Source organism: Mirounga leonina, unplaced genomic scaffold (genome assembly GCF_011800145.1).
Source record: "Mirounga leonina isolate KUSES-001 unplaced genomic scaffold, KU_Mleo_1.0 Mir_169, whole genome shotgun sequence".
Classification (NCBI taxonomy): domain Eukaryota; kingdom Metazoa; phylum Chordata; class Mammalia; order Carnivora; family Phocidae; genus Mirounga; species Mirounga leonina.
In genome coordinates this window covers 12734680-12751507 of record NW_023270431.1, presented here as the reverse complement: position 1 = coordinate 12751507, position 16828 = coordinate 12734680, and the positions used below count along the sequence as shown (strand labels likewise).

Below are 16828 nucleotides of genomic sequence, written 5' to 3'. Positions count from 1 at the left end.
GTCAGTAGAAGTGTAAAGTTGGGATCGAGTGGACTCAGGTTGGGGCTGTGGGAAAATATTAGTGCTATCATGACTGAGGTCCCTATGGAACTTCTATATGGAACCATCTAGATAGAAGCCAAATAGGTGAATCTGGAACACAGGAAAGGATGACCAGAGGATGTCAGTTTGTGAAAAGACAATGACAACATTTCAAATAAGTTCATATGTCTTATTGATAGGAATACTTCATTACAAAAAGCCCTTAATAAATATACTTTTAATATTCAATGGATGAAAGAATGAATGAGTGAATAGGAGTTGTTAGGAGTAGCAAAGAGTTCCTGTCAATTACTATAGTTCATGTATTTGAGTGTATAAGTGTGTATATGTGTGAATATATATGTATTTATGTAAATGTGTCTGTGTAGTTATATATGCACACATACACATTCATATCAAGATTAGCATTATATTAATACTGTACATCTCTGTTAGTCTGCTAGGGCTGCCATAATAAAACCACAGGACTGGGTGCCTTGAACAACAGAAATTTACTTTCTGACATCTTTGGAGGCTAAAAGTCCAATATGGGGCTCCTGGGTTGCTCAGATAGTTAAGCGTCTGCCTTTGGCTCTGGTCATGCTCCTGGGGTCCCGGGATTGAGCCCCACATGGGGATCCCTGCTCAGCAGAAAGCCTGCCTCTCCCCCTTCCCCTGCTTGTGCTCTCTCTCTGTCAAGTGAATGAATAAAATCTTAAAAAAATAAATAAATAAAAGTCCAATATCAGGTTGCCCTCAAGATTAGTTTCTAGTTTCTTCCCGGCTTGCAGACTGCACTTTCTCACTGGCTGTCCCAAAGGCTTCCCTCTGTGCCAGCGCAGACAGGGATCCTGTGTCCCTTCCTCTTTTATAAGGACACCAGTCCTAGATTAGGATCCCACTGTTAGGACCTCACTTAATCTTAATTCCCTCCTGATAGGCCCTGTCTCCAAACACAGTCACAGTGGGGGTTAGACTTCAAACATATGAATTTGGGGGGAACACAATTCAATCCATAACAACATCAGTGCATGTGACATCCAGATCGACTTTTCCTCAGACAAAGGGTAGTCTCTGTGAAAACAAAGAAACTGTTCTGTGTCATAAAAGAGAATCCCTAAATAGAAGGGGAGAGATATACTTGTTAAAGTTCAAAGAGTTTGCTTATTTATAAAGTAATTATAATTATTTTCTACTTTACCTGATTATATAAAAATACAGTTATATTCCTACAAAGAGGAGAGGATTATAAGCCACTTGCAAGTAGATAAACCTTTAATAGCTGAATAGGTTTAATCAGTTGTTATTGTCTATTACTCCATGGAAACCAGGCAGGAAGAGCCAGAAAAGGTTGACGCCCCACAACAATGTCTTATCATGAAGGTGTAAACTTAAAGCGGAGATCACTGGTAGAAAACTCTGTTGCATTCTTGGCATGTGCGCACTTGTAATAAAGTTAACTTTCACTTATGGTTATATTTAACGTAAAGGCTAATCCCAGTTTACTTTGTGCCTGTTCTGTTTTACCTCTTTGCACACTTGGCCTTCGTTTAGCCCTGGCCTCTGCGTTGGTGTTTCCCCCCAGAAGCTCCCGGGGTTGGGCAGCCCCCGCCCTGACAGCCAGGTGACAGAGACGGGGTGGAAAGCCTGCGCTCCGAGGGCGCGGAGCCTCTCGCGTACCGTTCCGCTCCCACCATCATCCCGCTGCCGGAAGGCGGAGAGCGCTTCAAACTTCGCTCCAATCCGCAGCCGGCCTTCCCCGGGGTCCCCCGCTGGGCGACCCGCCCGCCGCGGACCGAGTTGGAGGAACTTTGCGGCGCTCGGCGTCAGAGCCTGCGGCGGCGAGGTGCTCCCCCTCCTCCCCAGCGCCCCCCTCCCTCTGCCCCCGCCTCCCGGTCCTCGCCCAGGCGCGAGCTCCGGTGATAGGACGAGCCCCGGGCTTGCATTGTGTATATGCAAACCAGAGCCCCGGCTCCCCAGGGCTGCCCAACCCGGCCGGGGCTGCGGCTGCGGCTGGCGCTGCGGTGGGCGCCGCTGTCCTCGCCGGAGCCGGGCACTGTCATGCCCCCGCCGCGCGGCGGGCCGCTGCGTCCCGGAGCCGCCATATAAGCCCAGGCCAGGGGACACTCGGAGGGGCTGAAGATGAAGGTGCCCGCGCATGGGCCCCCACTGATTGCCAAGCCCTCCCGAGCCCGCGCCCCGCGCGGAGCCCGCGGCCGCCGAGGACCCGCCTTCGCCGCAGTAGCAGCTGGAGCAGCGACAGAGGAGGCAGCTGCGGCGGTGGCGGCGGCGCCCGTCGCCCGAGCGCGTAGAGCGGCGGCGGCAGCTCGGGGGCCGCCGCTGCCCCGGCTGCCATGAGTTGTGCGGCGGTGATGTATCACCCCCAGCCGTATGGAGCGCCCCAGTATCTGCCCAACCCTGTGGCAGCTGCAACCTGCCCCACAGCTTACTACCACCCGGCGCCCCAACCTGGCCAGCAGGTGAGTCACCGACCGGGCAGCCCTCCGGGGGCGGGGGCGAGGGGCGCCGAGAGTGTCTGTCTGGGACTCGGGCGACGTCCCGCCGGGACGGGCGGCGCGGAGGATGCTCTGGGACCTGCGGGAGCGCCCTTGAGCAGAGGGAAGGGACGAGCAGCCTGGTGGACGGGTGGGGATTCGGTGTGAGGCATTACCTGGCTGGGGGCTTCATTGAGCTGTTGTCACCGGAGCTCAGAGGCTGCTCCTCATAGCCACCTTAGCCCTTTGGGCTCAGTTCTCTGACACTCACCAAGGGCATCTGTCTTAGGAGTATGTGAGTAAACTTCCTTTTAAATCAAATATTTTGTTTTCTTTGGAAAGGTGGAGTGTTTCAGGGTTCTCTTGATTAAGAGGATAAAATGTGTCGCCGACATAGGGGAGGCTACCTGGACAGAGAGCTCATGGAATGACCTTTCTGGAACTTTTATGGAACAGAGGTCTAGTGTAACGTCTGTCAAATGTTACTAGAACTTCTCTGTAGAGTCTGTCTTCTTATGACTGTGACTTAGAGGGCAGGAATTGATCCCAAACTTCCTCATTCATTTTTAATTCCATCAAAGCACAGAGATGTTATAGTTCAGCCTAGTGGAAGTGTTTCCCCGCTCAAGAGGTAACCTTGGATCACTGGATGCTGGGTCTTCATCAAGCTGAGAGTGACCGAGAATGCTGTGGATAAAAAGGGCTCTGGAACCAGGGAGATGATACAGTTCCTTTAGAAGGGAGAGTAGGGTGTGGGGGAAGTTAGCACTAGGTACCCCTGGACATTCCTCTCTGGACACCAACAGAATGTGTGTCAGGCCTTAGTTAATGCTACAGAGAACACATATGTGAGTATGTGGCACTAGCTTGTACCAAAGTAAGGTCCTCAGACTCTGGGAATTAGGGAATTAGGGTTGAGTTGGTGAGATTTAAAAAATACAATTTATGCACTCCGGAAATTACCATCCACAGAATTTATTGATTGGGTTTTTAAAAATTTCTTAGGAACCATATGTTTTATTGTGGTCTTGAGGGTTTGGCTCTTTATTATAATTTACATAATTAATTTTGATTTCTGTATTCCCTTTACCTGTTTCTTTGCTAGATTTGTAGGGCTACTCTTCGGAAAGAAATCATAACTTCAGTGTAGAATTTAGGGACTGTAAAATTCAGCTGATTCTGGAGCACATGCCCCAGAGTTATCTGCAGAACAATATAAGCTTAACAGGACCAAGTAGGGCAAAAGAGAAAGGAACCCCATTTTATTGCTATCATTTATTTATTTATTTTTTAATATTCAGGAGCTTTAGCATTTGAAAACAAGATTACTTTTAGGAAAGAGAATGGGAAAGCATTTTGTAATTTGTGGTCAATGGTGATAGATTTAAAACCTTTTGGTTATGCTGTTTGCTTTTCTTTGATTTTAAATATAAAAGATATAAGTAATGGAGAAAACCAATTGGTACAAATTAGACAAGTGAGGCAAAGAGATACTGGATATCATTTTTATGTGTTTTATAAACACTCAGTCCCAGATGAACCACCCTATTTCCTCCCTTCCTTTCCTCCATCTCAGAGACTGTGGAGGCTCCAATTGTCAATTGGAATGTGGACAAGCAACAGACTCAGAATTACTAAGCATACAGGAAAGTATTTTTCCCCTTAAAAAATAACTTGAACTATAGAAGTTATGAATAGGGTTTTGTTCTATAGAACTGTGAAAATAATTCCATTAATATATGAATCTGTGGTGGAGGTTAGGCTTATAATACTCTTGAACTAGAAAATAAAATTCAGTATCAGAAAAATTATAAATTACTGATCATAAAATTCAGTTTTCAGTAAGAAATAACTCTAGTACTCTAACTTGTGTAATAGTGCTGCAACTCAATCCCCAAATATCATTCTTTTGCTGAGACCATCAACAAACTGAAGAATGAGGTTTCTTTTCACCTGAATTGTCCACATTGACAAGTTGCACATAGTAGTAAATGTCACCTTCACTACACTATAGGGTTCCGTAGGTATCGTTCAAGTAGATAATTGGCTGAGTCAACTTTAAGAACTTAGCTGAGAGGTGTGCTTGGAAATTTTCATGTTACTTTTACTAAAATGGCTTGTTGGAGGTTATTTTTTCTGATGTTGTTAAGTAAAGAAGTAGACTATAACTGGCTAGCGAAATAAAGAGACTTGATAGTGTAACTACTGTTCTTTTTACTGTCAGGAGTTTATTTTGATGACCTATATTTTCTATTGGAAAAAAGTAAATCAGGAAATTCTTATCAGGCTGACAGCATTTTTAGACTATGTGGTGCGTGGGTGAAGTGGGACTAATATTGACTTGGCTGGCCCTAATGCAGTCATCCGAGAATACATATTTTGGTTGTTTTTTACATTCCATAAGGTTTTATCATTATTATCCATGAAGATTGTTTTCTCCATCCATGGGAAGTGACCCCTAATAGCATCTTGCCTGGGAGACAAAAATAAAGGCTACCACTCCTACTGCATTTGAAAAATTGATTTGTTGAGCACAAAAAAAGAAAAGCAGAAAAAGTGATAGAGTTATAAAGAAAGTTTCACGGTCATTGATAAAATGTTAGAAAAAAAAACAAGCTTTTCAGCTTTGTATTGCTTCTGTAATCAGTTGTAGTGGTGTATCTTTGAGCCCTCAAATCCATATAGCTCAGAAGTCCTTGTAAGTTAGTATAGCATAATGGTCTATTATGATGGATTTTATCCAAAGGTGTATTTTTCCTCTCCATGTATGATCATATAGCCGAAAATTATTTTTGAAATAATAGAATATCATCCTCCAGGCATGTGTACTCTGCTTTATCCTTAAAAACACGGATGTGCACTTGAAATTTTAAATTCAGATTTTCGTCAAGCATACTATGCATTGTATGTGGGTAATAGGTTGGTATCTTAAAAACACAGTTAACTGCATATATATCGGGCAGCACTATGTGAATCAAAATAATTTGTAAATATGTCTGCAGAGTAAATTTTATAGTCCCTGACATTAATTCCTAGAAGTTGCTTGGCTGTGAGTAAATCTTCCAGTGTGCTTTATCCAGCCAGGATTTGCTGAGAGATGCTAAGCTCCCTGGTCCACATGCCCACCATCTCTTTAACATCTCCTCAAGAGAACTCTTGACTCAGTCTCTCAGCCCATGCTCCGGAGGCATGATGACACTGCAGAACGTGTCCAGAAAGGAATGTGCTTGCATTCTAACAGTGACAGTAGGAACTAAGAAAAACAAATTTCCAAATATGTGTCAGGAAAAATTGAGGGAAATGACATGAAATCATAGATTCCCTTCATACCTGGGGGACTTCTCATCTTCAATGTAGACAGTCTGTTATTGTCTAAATCTGCCTCCCCCCTCCATTTACTCATAATGTCAACACTAGAAAATTACGTAAAGCTTTCAGAATCGTGTCGTTTATAGATGAGGTGGTGAAAGCAGGAAAAAAAAAAAAAAAGATTGCCAGTTTTCTAATTGTGCATAGGAGCTTTTAACAATTACACTCCGGGTTTCATATAAGTTAGAGCATATTTACTCAGTCCTCTTCAAGGGGGACAGCTGGGCGAATCTGCCTGCATGCTTTCACCTAAAAGAATTAAGTGCTCTTAGGAGGCAGAACTCCAGTTACAAGTTTGTAAGGAGTTTGTTTGTTTGTTTGTTTTTTCCAAGCTATTTCTCTGGACTTTGGCGCTTTGGTTAGGTCATAGAATGCTCTCTAATAAACACCCTGAAAAAACATACTTCAATCCCTCCTTTTGCAAATGGGAGAATGGATGCTCACAGGGCTGAAGTGGCTAGTCAAAGATTTCAAAGCTGATTGGTGACAAAATTAGGACCATCAGAAGCCATGCTCCCCAACGTAGCATCTTTCCACCATCCCATGCAGCCTCCGAAGCTTTTTCCTTTTTTTTTTTTCTTTTTGCTATTGCACAATAGGCTTATTTTTGTCTTTAGTGCTCCAAATCAACTTTTTGATAAAGAAGATTAATATGCAGTAGATTCTTTGGCCTTGGAGCTTGAAATTCTTTCCAAGTCCTTGGTAGTGTACTTTTTTAGTTTAGGCATTCCAAAGTCCTTTTGAAAGCATTTGTATTATGCTAATGACTTTTGCTATCCATTCTGCATCCTTCGTTGATGAGGCAGAATATCCACTTAGCAAATGAACGTTTATTTATTTTAAAATAATCTTCAGGAAGTGGTATTAACAGTCAGCTTTAAGTGCCTCATATATTACTGTTATTCCAATGTAAGTTTAGATTCATTAAACGGAAAGAACACAATTAAATCCTAAATAGTCTCAATATACAGCCAACTTATTTAAGGTGGAGGATCCAATTTTCTTGCAACTGTAAGCAAGGACTTAAGTGGACTTATAAGAATTCATACAGGACTTCTTTGAGAAAGAACAGCCCCTATAATTCCACACTACACAAATTAACTTGACTGCACAGACTTAGAAGCTTAAAGTGCCCCAGAGTTTTATGCTCCCAATAACTTTCCAGCCAGAAAATTCAAAGCTGGAGAAAAAAAAAATTAAACTTTAAAATAACTAAACTAAACTGTTGTCTCTGGCAGTCAACCAGAAGAGAGATTACAATAACGATAGAAAGGGAAGGCTTGGAATCAGTAAAATCATGCATGGTGGAGATTTGTTCACCAGGAAACCAAATGCCAGGACAAGAAGACACTCTTTGTTTTGGACAAATGCAAGGAAGTTTTAGTTCACCTCTCACTTAATAAAGTCTCCCATCCCATGAAGTTGGGGATGTCAGGGACATGTGCCACACCATAGGAAATAAGGGTGTTCAGAGGGAAGAAGCTTGCCATTGTGCACAGTGACTCTGGGTTATTGCTGCAAAGATGCTGAGCTGATCCCTTTGGGTAGTATATATATTTCTGTCTTGTTACCCTTCTGTGCAAAGGGAATGTTCAATGAGACTAAAAATATTATGCTCAGGATGCTCAGGGCAGAGCCTAAAGCAAACTTGTGCATCAGACTTCCTGTCTGTCATTTTAAAACTTGGGTGGTAAAGTTGGATCCCATTCCCATAGGCCCTGTTTCCAGCTAGCTTTTAAAAAAAAAAAAATCCCAAACTAATTCATCCAGTAATAGATAATAATTTAAGGTATTATCTCCAGAAAAATATTTTCATTTAAGAAACAAAAGCTGTCTGATACTTGAATTTCAGGTTCTGGCAGACACAGTGAAGGAAATAATTTTGGGCAAAACTCTGCCCCAAATCCTTCAAAAAGCACCTCTTTAAGCAGCTGGTTTTCTGCTTTAACTATTCATTTAGGAAGACCCGACAGTGCCTTGAACCAGTAGACCCAAACATCTGCTGCTAAAAATGAGTCATATATGCCATATTTATAGATATCTCAGTGGATACCAGATTTATGCCAATAATTTAAAAGTGTGGTCTGACCTGGGGTAACCGAACTGTTTTTCATTCATCTTGTGCTTTAGTAGAGGGGAAGAAAAAGGAAGAAAAGAAAGGAAGAATGACCTAAAGTAAACAGGTGTCCTTTTTCTTAGAACGCTAATGTTTTAGTCTGCCAAAACACTTGTCCTCGGTGGGTAGAGCGAAGGGCGAGGTGGTTGAAGGATGCATCCTTTCTTGTTACTATGAAGATAGATAAAGGAGATACCAAAGGTAACTCTTAGGAATTGGGCTAGATGACCCGTCTCTAGGAATGAATTAGTCTTCAATGGTCTGTAGGGTATTTTTGGCTGGTGTCCTGCAAAATCAGAAGAGGCGGCCAACGTAAGAAACAAAATTAAGTGTGAATTTGTCTAGAGCTCTAGCATGCTGCTTATTAGGATATAGAGTTGGATGAGACCTCTGATATAATCAAGTCTCAAAATTCCTCATTTTCAGAAGAGGAAGCTGAAGACCAGATGGTTTGGTGACTTTACCCAGACTCATGGACTCATTTTGGTCAAATCCTCATTCCTATTCCCATTCTCTTTCTATCGTGGTCCCTTCCCATCTGGACTTCTTTGGAAACAAGGAAACAATAATTTACCTAATGTTACCTTCTTGCTTTTCTTATTTTAAAATTTTTAAGTATTAGCTCCTTAGAGAAATTGGACAATTAGCCATAGGGATAAACTGTGAGGTTCTCTTTATTTACTATTGGCCTTCCAACTAACTATGAGCAGCTTGAGTTTAATGATGGGCTATGACTTTCATCTTTGTGGCTCCATGTCTTTGCACAATTACTGATAGAAAAGAAGAATTAATTGGCGATTTGATGAATAACAGATGAATTTTTAAAAATGAAGTCATACCCTATGTCTACTAATAGGATTATAAAGACATATCAGAAATTCACATCTTGGAAACTTGTTTCATTCAAAGTAGTCAGTTTGAGAGAGAACACATACCCTTATGATGTGATCATTGCTTAAAATATTTTGGGAATGCAAATTTTGAAATTCTCTCTAAGTATGTGGCACATTTTTTTGGAACATTCTCAAAACTGGGAAGTTTTCATCCTTGGAGGGGATGAGTTTGATTTTTGATAATGACCAGAATCACTGAGAGGCAAGTGCGCCCAAAAATAGCAGATCGAGTTAGTATTATTTTTGGTTTGTTCCTCCTGACTGTTAAGAAAAATAAAAACAAAACAAAACAAACAAACACAGAATCTCGAGTTATGACTATGTCTCACAAAATTGGCTCTGCTCACATTTTCAAAATAGGATTTCCAGAAAAGTGGTAGGCAATTGTATTATGTATCTGACTTGCCAAGGAGACAATACCTTTTTAGATATAGACTTCAGTTTTATATAGATGTATATCTACTTTAAAGAGCGCTGCATGATTTAATAGCCATAACTCTGATATATGTTTACATCTCTATTTTTTTAATGTTATAAGTAACTTTGACTTTCCTTAGTTATGGGATGCCATTTGATGCTTTGCTGATTGTGGGCTTCTTTTTATTTATTCAATTAAAATAAATATATAGAGACTCATTTCCTTCAGTCTGTTTTCTTGGCGCATGCTTTGTACTCAGACGGAAATAGGTTCTAATCCTGTCTCTGCCATTTACTAGTTCAATGATCCTAGCCAAGCAAATCAGTTTTTGCATATGTAAATTGGAAACAAATATTTGGACAAAATATTTGTGTGTGTGTGTTTGAGAGAGGGAAGCAAAATATGATATGTAAAAGGTCTGTGGCGTAGCTCTTCACCCTGACCCCTCCCTTAACCTGATTACTCCTCCTTTTCCAAACAGGCTAAGGATCAAAATTTCAAGTCTGTCTGAGATATTTTTAAAAATCTGTTACCAAGTAAATTCAGAAAAATATGACCAAGGAGCAGTCAGCTGCTCTTATGGACTTTACACTTTGAAACATAGGGAATTTGAAACATTTACTCCAGGCTAGTGGTCCTTTCTTATAGGCGCCAACCATGTTTTTTGAACATAAAAGAATCATTGCATTTAGAGAAGAGAGCCAGTAGAAATTGGGAAAAAGAAAAGAAAAAGAAAAAAGAACGAAAAAAAAAAAAAGACAAAGCTGTTTCCAAATATCCAATGTTTCATTAAAATACTTTTGTTTTTTTTTTAGGAAAAGAAGTTTCCACATATGCACAGTAATCATTTGGCATTTTGTAAGCTTAAGCCTTGGGGAGTTAGTGGTATTTGGCTCCTGACATGGAAGTCTCTCTTGTCAGACAAATCCTTTCCCCTGCACATTCCTGTGAGAGTTTGTTCCTATCCTGCCTTGTGGCAGGCTGTGAGGTGGCTGGGTATGGTCTGTGCTGCCTGGGCCTACTCCTTCCTACGCTGCTTGAACCTCTTCTCGTGAGTTAGTTTTCACTCTGTGGCTGCTAACTCAGTCATTGTTTCACCTAACCCAGGGTCATTTCGCCTGGGGGAAAATTGTCATTACTCTGAAATGGGGATGAGCCAGTTAATGGGCACTAAATAAACCCATTTGTAGGTGTTGAAGTCCCTTTTGATGATGTCTTTATTTTGGTTAACAATTCTTCAGTCTCCCAAGAAAAGCATAAACTTATCTGAGATTTGGATATTTGTAGGAAGTGATTGTGCATCTTGAAAAAAAAATATATTGACTAGATTGCCCTTTGACCTCAATTCAGGAAATCTAGGTTCTGATGATTTGAGATTTATTCTCAACATTTTGAATGTTATATATTATTCTCAAGAAAGAATGTAACACCAGACAAGTTTCATTCCAAGGAGCAAACACCAAGTGAATACAGAATATGGCAAAAGTACACATGAATAATTTACTTAGTTAAAAATAGGCAAAGAATTGATTTACACTCACCAAAGCACAGATATCGAAAAGTAGCTAAGGCTTAAGAGTCTATGGAGGAGAATATTAAGATGGTGTGATTGTCAGCGTATGAGTCAATTGCTGTTTAAATTCTGTTCCTGTTTTCTTTGTACTCACACTTAATATTTTTTAAATGTATGCAAATTGTTCAACATCATTAGTCATTAGGGAAATGCAAATCAAAACCACAGTGAGGTACCACTTCATACCCACTAGGATGGCTATAGCTGTAATAATAATTCTTTTAAAATCCAGAAAATAATAAGTGTTTTTTTCTGCCAAGGGATGTGGACAAATTGGACACCAAGTACATTGCTGGTGGGAATCTAAAATGGTTCAGCTGCTGTGGAAACAGTTTGGCAGTTCCCTAATAAGTTAAGCTTAGTGTTACCATATGACCCAATGATCATACATGCCTACCCAAGAGATTTGAAAAGAGATATGCAACCCAATACATGTATACACACATTCAGAACAGCATTATCTGCAGTAGCCAGAAGGTGGATGTGAGTCAAATGTCCATCTGTGGATACGTGGATAAACAAATTGTGGTATATAGATCTAATGGAATATTACTCAGCTTTAAAAAGAATGAAGTACTGGTTCAGTGTGAATGAACCTTGCAAACATGCTAAGAGAAAGAATCTAGAAGCAAAAAAGTCACATATGTATGATTTAATTTATAGGAAATATCCAGGATAGATAAATTCCTAGAGACAGAATGCGGATTGGTGGTTATCATGAACTGGTGGGGAGGAGTCAGAGAATAGGGAGTTAATACTTCATAGGTACAAAATTTCCCTTTGGGTTGACGCAATGTTTTGGACTAGATAGAGATGGTAGTTGCACAACATTCTCAATGTACTAAATGCCACAGAATCATTCACTTTCAAAAGGTTAATTTTATGTGAATTTCACCTCAATGAAAAAAGAGTTAAAAAAATTGGGATATTTACCAGGAGAGCAAAACTGAAAAAAGACATCCAGTACCAAGGCTTGAGAGGGATATGGAGCAACAGGAACTCTCGTAAACTGGCCGTCCATGTGTAAGTTGGTGAAAATTACTTGAGAAAACCGGCAATATCTGTTAGGGCTGAACCACATCCGTACATACCCTATGACCCAGCAATCTTCTCTTCAATATATACCCCAAAGAAATGCAGACATATGTTCATTAAAATACATGCTCACTGTTCATAGGGGTACTCTTTTGTAATAGCCCAAATCTGGAAAACTGGCCAAATGCCCATGAGTGGTAGAATAGATGAATGTACAATGAGAATGAACAGTCTAAAACTGCATGCGACAATATGCATGAATCTCATGAACACGGTATTGAGTGAAAGAAGCCAGACGCAAAAGGGTACCTGCTGTATGAGTCCATTCATATAAAGTACAAGACAGTTTTGGCTGTCTACATTGATAGAAGTCTGATTAGTGGTTGCTGTTGAGGAGGTAGTGTCTTGAAGGAAGCAGTGAGGATATTCTAGTCCGTGGTCTGTTACTAGTTGCATTGAGGTACTCAGTTTATCAAGTTTACGACCTATACATTTATGATATGTAACCTTTTCTGTTTATATTGCTCCTCAGTAAAAACATTTAAAAATAGGCAAATTCAGTGCATTTTAGGAAGGTTTCAGGCCATTTGGATACTTCAGAATTCTTATTTTAACCAGTGGTATTGATTGTGAAGTTAATCGTGTGTGTTCACACGTGCGCGTGTGCGTATGTGTGAATGTGTGCATGTGTGTTAAATGTAAATATTTAAGTTGGTTCACTATAATTTGTGAAAATTGACTCACCTTAATCTGAAAAAAGTACAAGAGAATGATAGATATGCCTTATGTCCTGCCTATTGGTAGGTGTATCATAGGCTCTCTTTCCATTTTATTTATTTGATAGTCTCCAAGCAGATGTATAGAATTAATAGAAGACCTGTCTTAAAGAGCTGGGAGAGAAAAAAAAAAAAGCATATCTTATATTCATTCAGAAAGTTGTATTTAAATAGAGTCAGTACATATATTTTTATAAAATCACCGGTGTTTGCCTATCAAAGGAAATAATATATATTTATGCATACACAGACATATATTACATATGTATGAAATGTAAAGGATATAGGGAATAAATGCAACCATAAACAAAAGAATGATTTTTAGAAAATAGACTAATAAAAGGCATTTTGTTACAATGGCAGATTTTGTTCACTTTTTCCCCATTTCATATAGAATTTTTCATATGTAAATTTTAGATTAATTTATTTGTATCCAACGATTCAACACTTGGTAAAAAAGAGTAACATGAAATTTTACAATGTTTAGAAACTTGTGTGATCTTAAATAAATTGAAAATCTATAGATTAAATTCAACTGCCGTTAATTAATAAATTAAGATATTTTAGTACTGCTATTATTGGTCCTAATATTCCGCTATCTTTATATCAGGATTTGCAGTCGTAAATCTTTTACATATATGTAAAACTTTAATTTTATTTCATCTAACAATTATTTGCTAATTGGGATAAAATAAAACATTGCCTTTCTTTGGATAATTAGCACAGCCCAGGGCCCTTTCCTTTAAAGAATAAATGTTAAAATTAAACAAATGAAACAATTAGATGCTAAACCTGACTCTCACAAACTGATGCTGAACTAGACATTAACAGGAAAAAAAGCTCAGTTTCAGAGATAGTAATGAACACCAGTGGACAGTGAAGTCACTCCCTAGATCAGTTTTAACAGCTTTCCTATATAAAAACAGTGCTTCTTTTTAATACACTGGAGTACCTGGCAGAGAGTGTGTGTGTGTATGCTTCACGGCATAACTTCAGATAAATACACATGCACACAGAGAAATAGTACTGTGATTTGACTAATAAATTGTAGTATTTGTTTATTTTTTAATGGAATTTAAAGTCAGGAGTAACTATAGAGGCCATTTAGTTCAGTCCCCTTATTTTACACATAACCTTTGTTACCGTGGTGTTTTTACTATTGAAGTTAAATATAAACATGTTCAAACCTGTGCAAAACAGACTGTAAGAAATATAACCGTGTGGTCTTTACAATCGCCTATTCATCAGCAAGGCATATTCACTCACGGGAATGAATTATCTACTCATCAGCAAGCGATAACCATATTGACACAGATTTTAAATATAAAGTAATACATATACTTATAAATAACAGCTCCTACATAATAACCAACAGCTCATAATATGCCTGAACATTTCAGGGCCCACCTCACTCAAGAACAACATATTCATTGCTGGGGGAAAGTGTTCAATTTATTGAATGATGCATTTATAATTTAGGGCTATAGATTTTTGAAGCTAGTAATTACATTAGAACCACGAGTCTGGGCTATGTGTTTTGATAACATTTGCAAAACTATGTGCTTACGAGTATTCTAGAATGATTTCTTTTTTTTGACTCACATTCATTTTCCAGCATGCATTTTTTTCTGACATAAAAATGGTATAACAAAGAAACAGGTTTTGCAGGTATATGAATGAGAGAGCTCATTTCATCATTAGGATAATAAGTTTTACAACTATCTTTAGCATTATATATATCATATATATATATAATTCACATTGAAGTTGTTGCTTACAAAAATCATATGTACTCAATGAAAAACATTTGGAAATATTGAAAAAGTAGGAATAACAACTACAGAACTTACCAGCCAGAAAACATTAACATACCATTTTGGTGATTCCCCCCCCCTCACTAGATACCCCTCCCCTGCCCTTCTAAACACACATAAATATACCTGCATGTTCTTACTATGCATTCTAGCTCCACCACTCTCATCCTCTGTGACCTTTGGCAAGTGACTTCACTTCTCTGTGCCTTTGTTTCTTCATCTTTAAAATATGGACCGTGATAATAACCATGATGTAGAATTATAACAACTAAGGGAAGTAATAAGTTCAAGTTTTATAAGAGTGCCTGGTGTAATATATATTGACCATTAAGCATATTGAGCATATGTTTTAAGCATGTTTTAAAATTACCAAAACTCTCTCATCTTTATTTGCAAGCCGCCCTAGCCTTTGGTAGCACCGGGTATTATTTTCAGTAAGCCAGAATATCATCTGTGCTCCCCCCCATGATAATGGGGGCAAGTGCAACATCTGCAAATATGTTCCATGCAAAATGGATCTTCACACAGACTTAGTTTGTCATTTTAGTTTGATTTTTGAGAAATGAGTTGGGCACATCTGCCAAATCCTTTTATAAGATGCTACGTTCCTGTTTTTATTTTAGTTTATTTCATTTATGGAAAGCTCCTTTCTTCTCCACCCCTCCCCCCAGGCACCCCCTCCTGTCCCCCATTCCTCTGTGTCCCAAACTGTAATGTTGGTGTACGTTGAAGCTTTAAAATAGAGAATTGATGAAAAATTGGAAAGAATCTGTCCCGTTTTTAAAGCCGTCCTCCTTTTGGTATGTTTAGATTATGAAAAAGAGAAACCAAACAAACCTGTCTTTTACACTCTGAAAATATATTGTCTGGTAATGATAATTTACTTTTTTTTTTTTTTTTGCCAAATTGGAAATAACAGACTTATTTTTTCAGGGTGGGAAGGAGAAAACTGGTTTGGGGAGGGGGAAGATGGAGTACAGCAGACAAAGAATCAGTTTGCAAACATATGTTAATATTTAGATTTTTTTTAAGTGAAAAGTTAAGTAGTTAATGCTTTTTTACAAACTGTCTTTGATACCGTGTTTTGTTTATTCCATCCCAGAAGAAGTTAGCGGTATACAGCAAGATGCAGGACTCTCTGGAAGTCACCCTTCCCAGCAAACAAGAGGAGGAGGAGGATGAGGAGGAGGAGGAGGAGGAGGAGGAGAAAGACCAGCCTGCCGAGATGGAGTACCTTAACTCTCGCTGTGTCCTTTTCACTTATTTCCAGGGAGACATTGGGTCAGTAGTGGATGAACACTTCTCAAGAGCTTTGGGCCAAGCCAGCACCCTCCATCCAGAATCTGCCATTTCAAAAAGCAAGATGGGGCTAACCCCCCTATGGCGAGGTAAGAATTCAAAAGCAGATGCTCTCCAGGGCACTGTCTCTGTTTCGCAACTGCTTGTACCAGGTTCCAGCTGGAGACTTGCCCCTGGAGGACGGATATCCACTTGCTTTTTAATTTTTAAGGACAGCAAGGAATTTCTTTCAGACAAACAGCTGGATCAGTTTTGTCACATGTGGAATGCAGGGTTGGAAAGGATGCAGTCACACCCCTTAAATTCCTCATGGAAAGTAGTGATGCAACCGGCCTGAGTTTATAGTGGCAGGACCGAGCTGTGAAGCGCCATTCCTTAAAGCCCCAGTGGCCCAATTTGGATCTCTAAATAATAGGTGTGCCTGGATCAGCTTTTAAAAATTAGCTCTTGCTCATTCCACTAGGTGCTACGTGGTGACATAGCAGAAATCTGAGTCTGACCCGGGAGTACAAACTTTGAAAGCCTTCTGTGTTCTCTTGATAGTTTTCTCTGTCTTGCTTTGTTGTGGTATGAACTCTTTGAGTTGACAATCCAGACATTATTGACTGTGTCTACATAGTTTAGACTATTGTTTTTACCTTGTAAAAGTAAAGCAGTCGACTGGCCATCCACTTCTGTATTTCCTGCTCTATAGAGGTCAGAGGTGTGTTTGAGTCTGATTCCTGGCTCACAGGAAATCGCTGGGTGACATCTTAAATGGGCAAATTACAGGGTTAGGGGAAAATGCATATATCATTTCAACGATAGTTTTAGAGAATTGTGTTATGGGTGTTTCTTTTGAACTCACCTGGTTATAAGAAGCCTCTAGTAAAATCATTCTCAAAGTGTGGTTTCCAGTACCAGGAACATGGGCATCACATGGGAGCCTGTTAGAAATGCAAAGTCGTGGGCTGCGCCCCAGAACTACTGAATCAGAAACTCAAGGGTAGAGCAAATTGTCTTTTAACCAGCCCTCAGAT

The 16828-nt window shown here is 39.6% G+C and overlaps 1 protein-coding gene across 5 annotated transcripts in view; it reads left to right on the top strand.

Annotated features, from left to right (window-relative positions):
• Positions 1-1990: 1990 nt before the first annotated feature.
• VGLL3 (vestigial like family member 3) overlaps positions 1991-16828 on the top strand; it is a 50682-nt gene continuing 35844 nt past the window's right edge. The window contains exons 1-2 of one of the 5 annotated variants that reach the window (XM_035015157.1): positions 1991-2501; positions 15616-15898. In XM_035015157.1, coding sequence (XP_034871048.1) covers positions 2376-2501; positions 15616-15898 — 409 coding nt within the window. In that variant the 5' untranslated portion in view covers positions 1991-2375. Of the gene's footprint in view, positions 2502-2539; positions 2812-15612; positions 15899-16828 lie in introns of those variants that run through there. The other 4 variants (XM_035015156.1, XM_035015160.1, XM_035015159.1 and 1 more) reach the window with 4 other exon arrangements.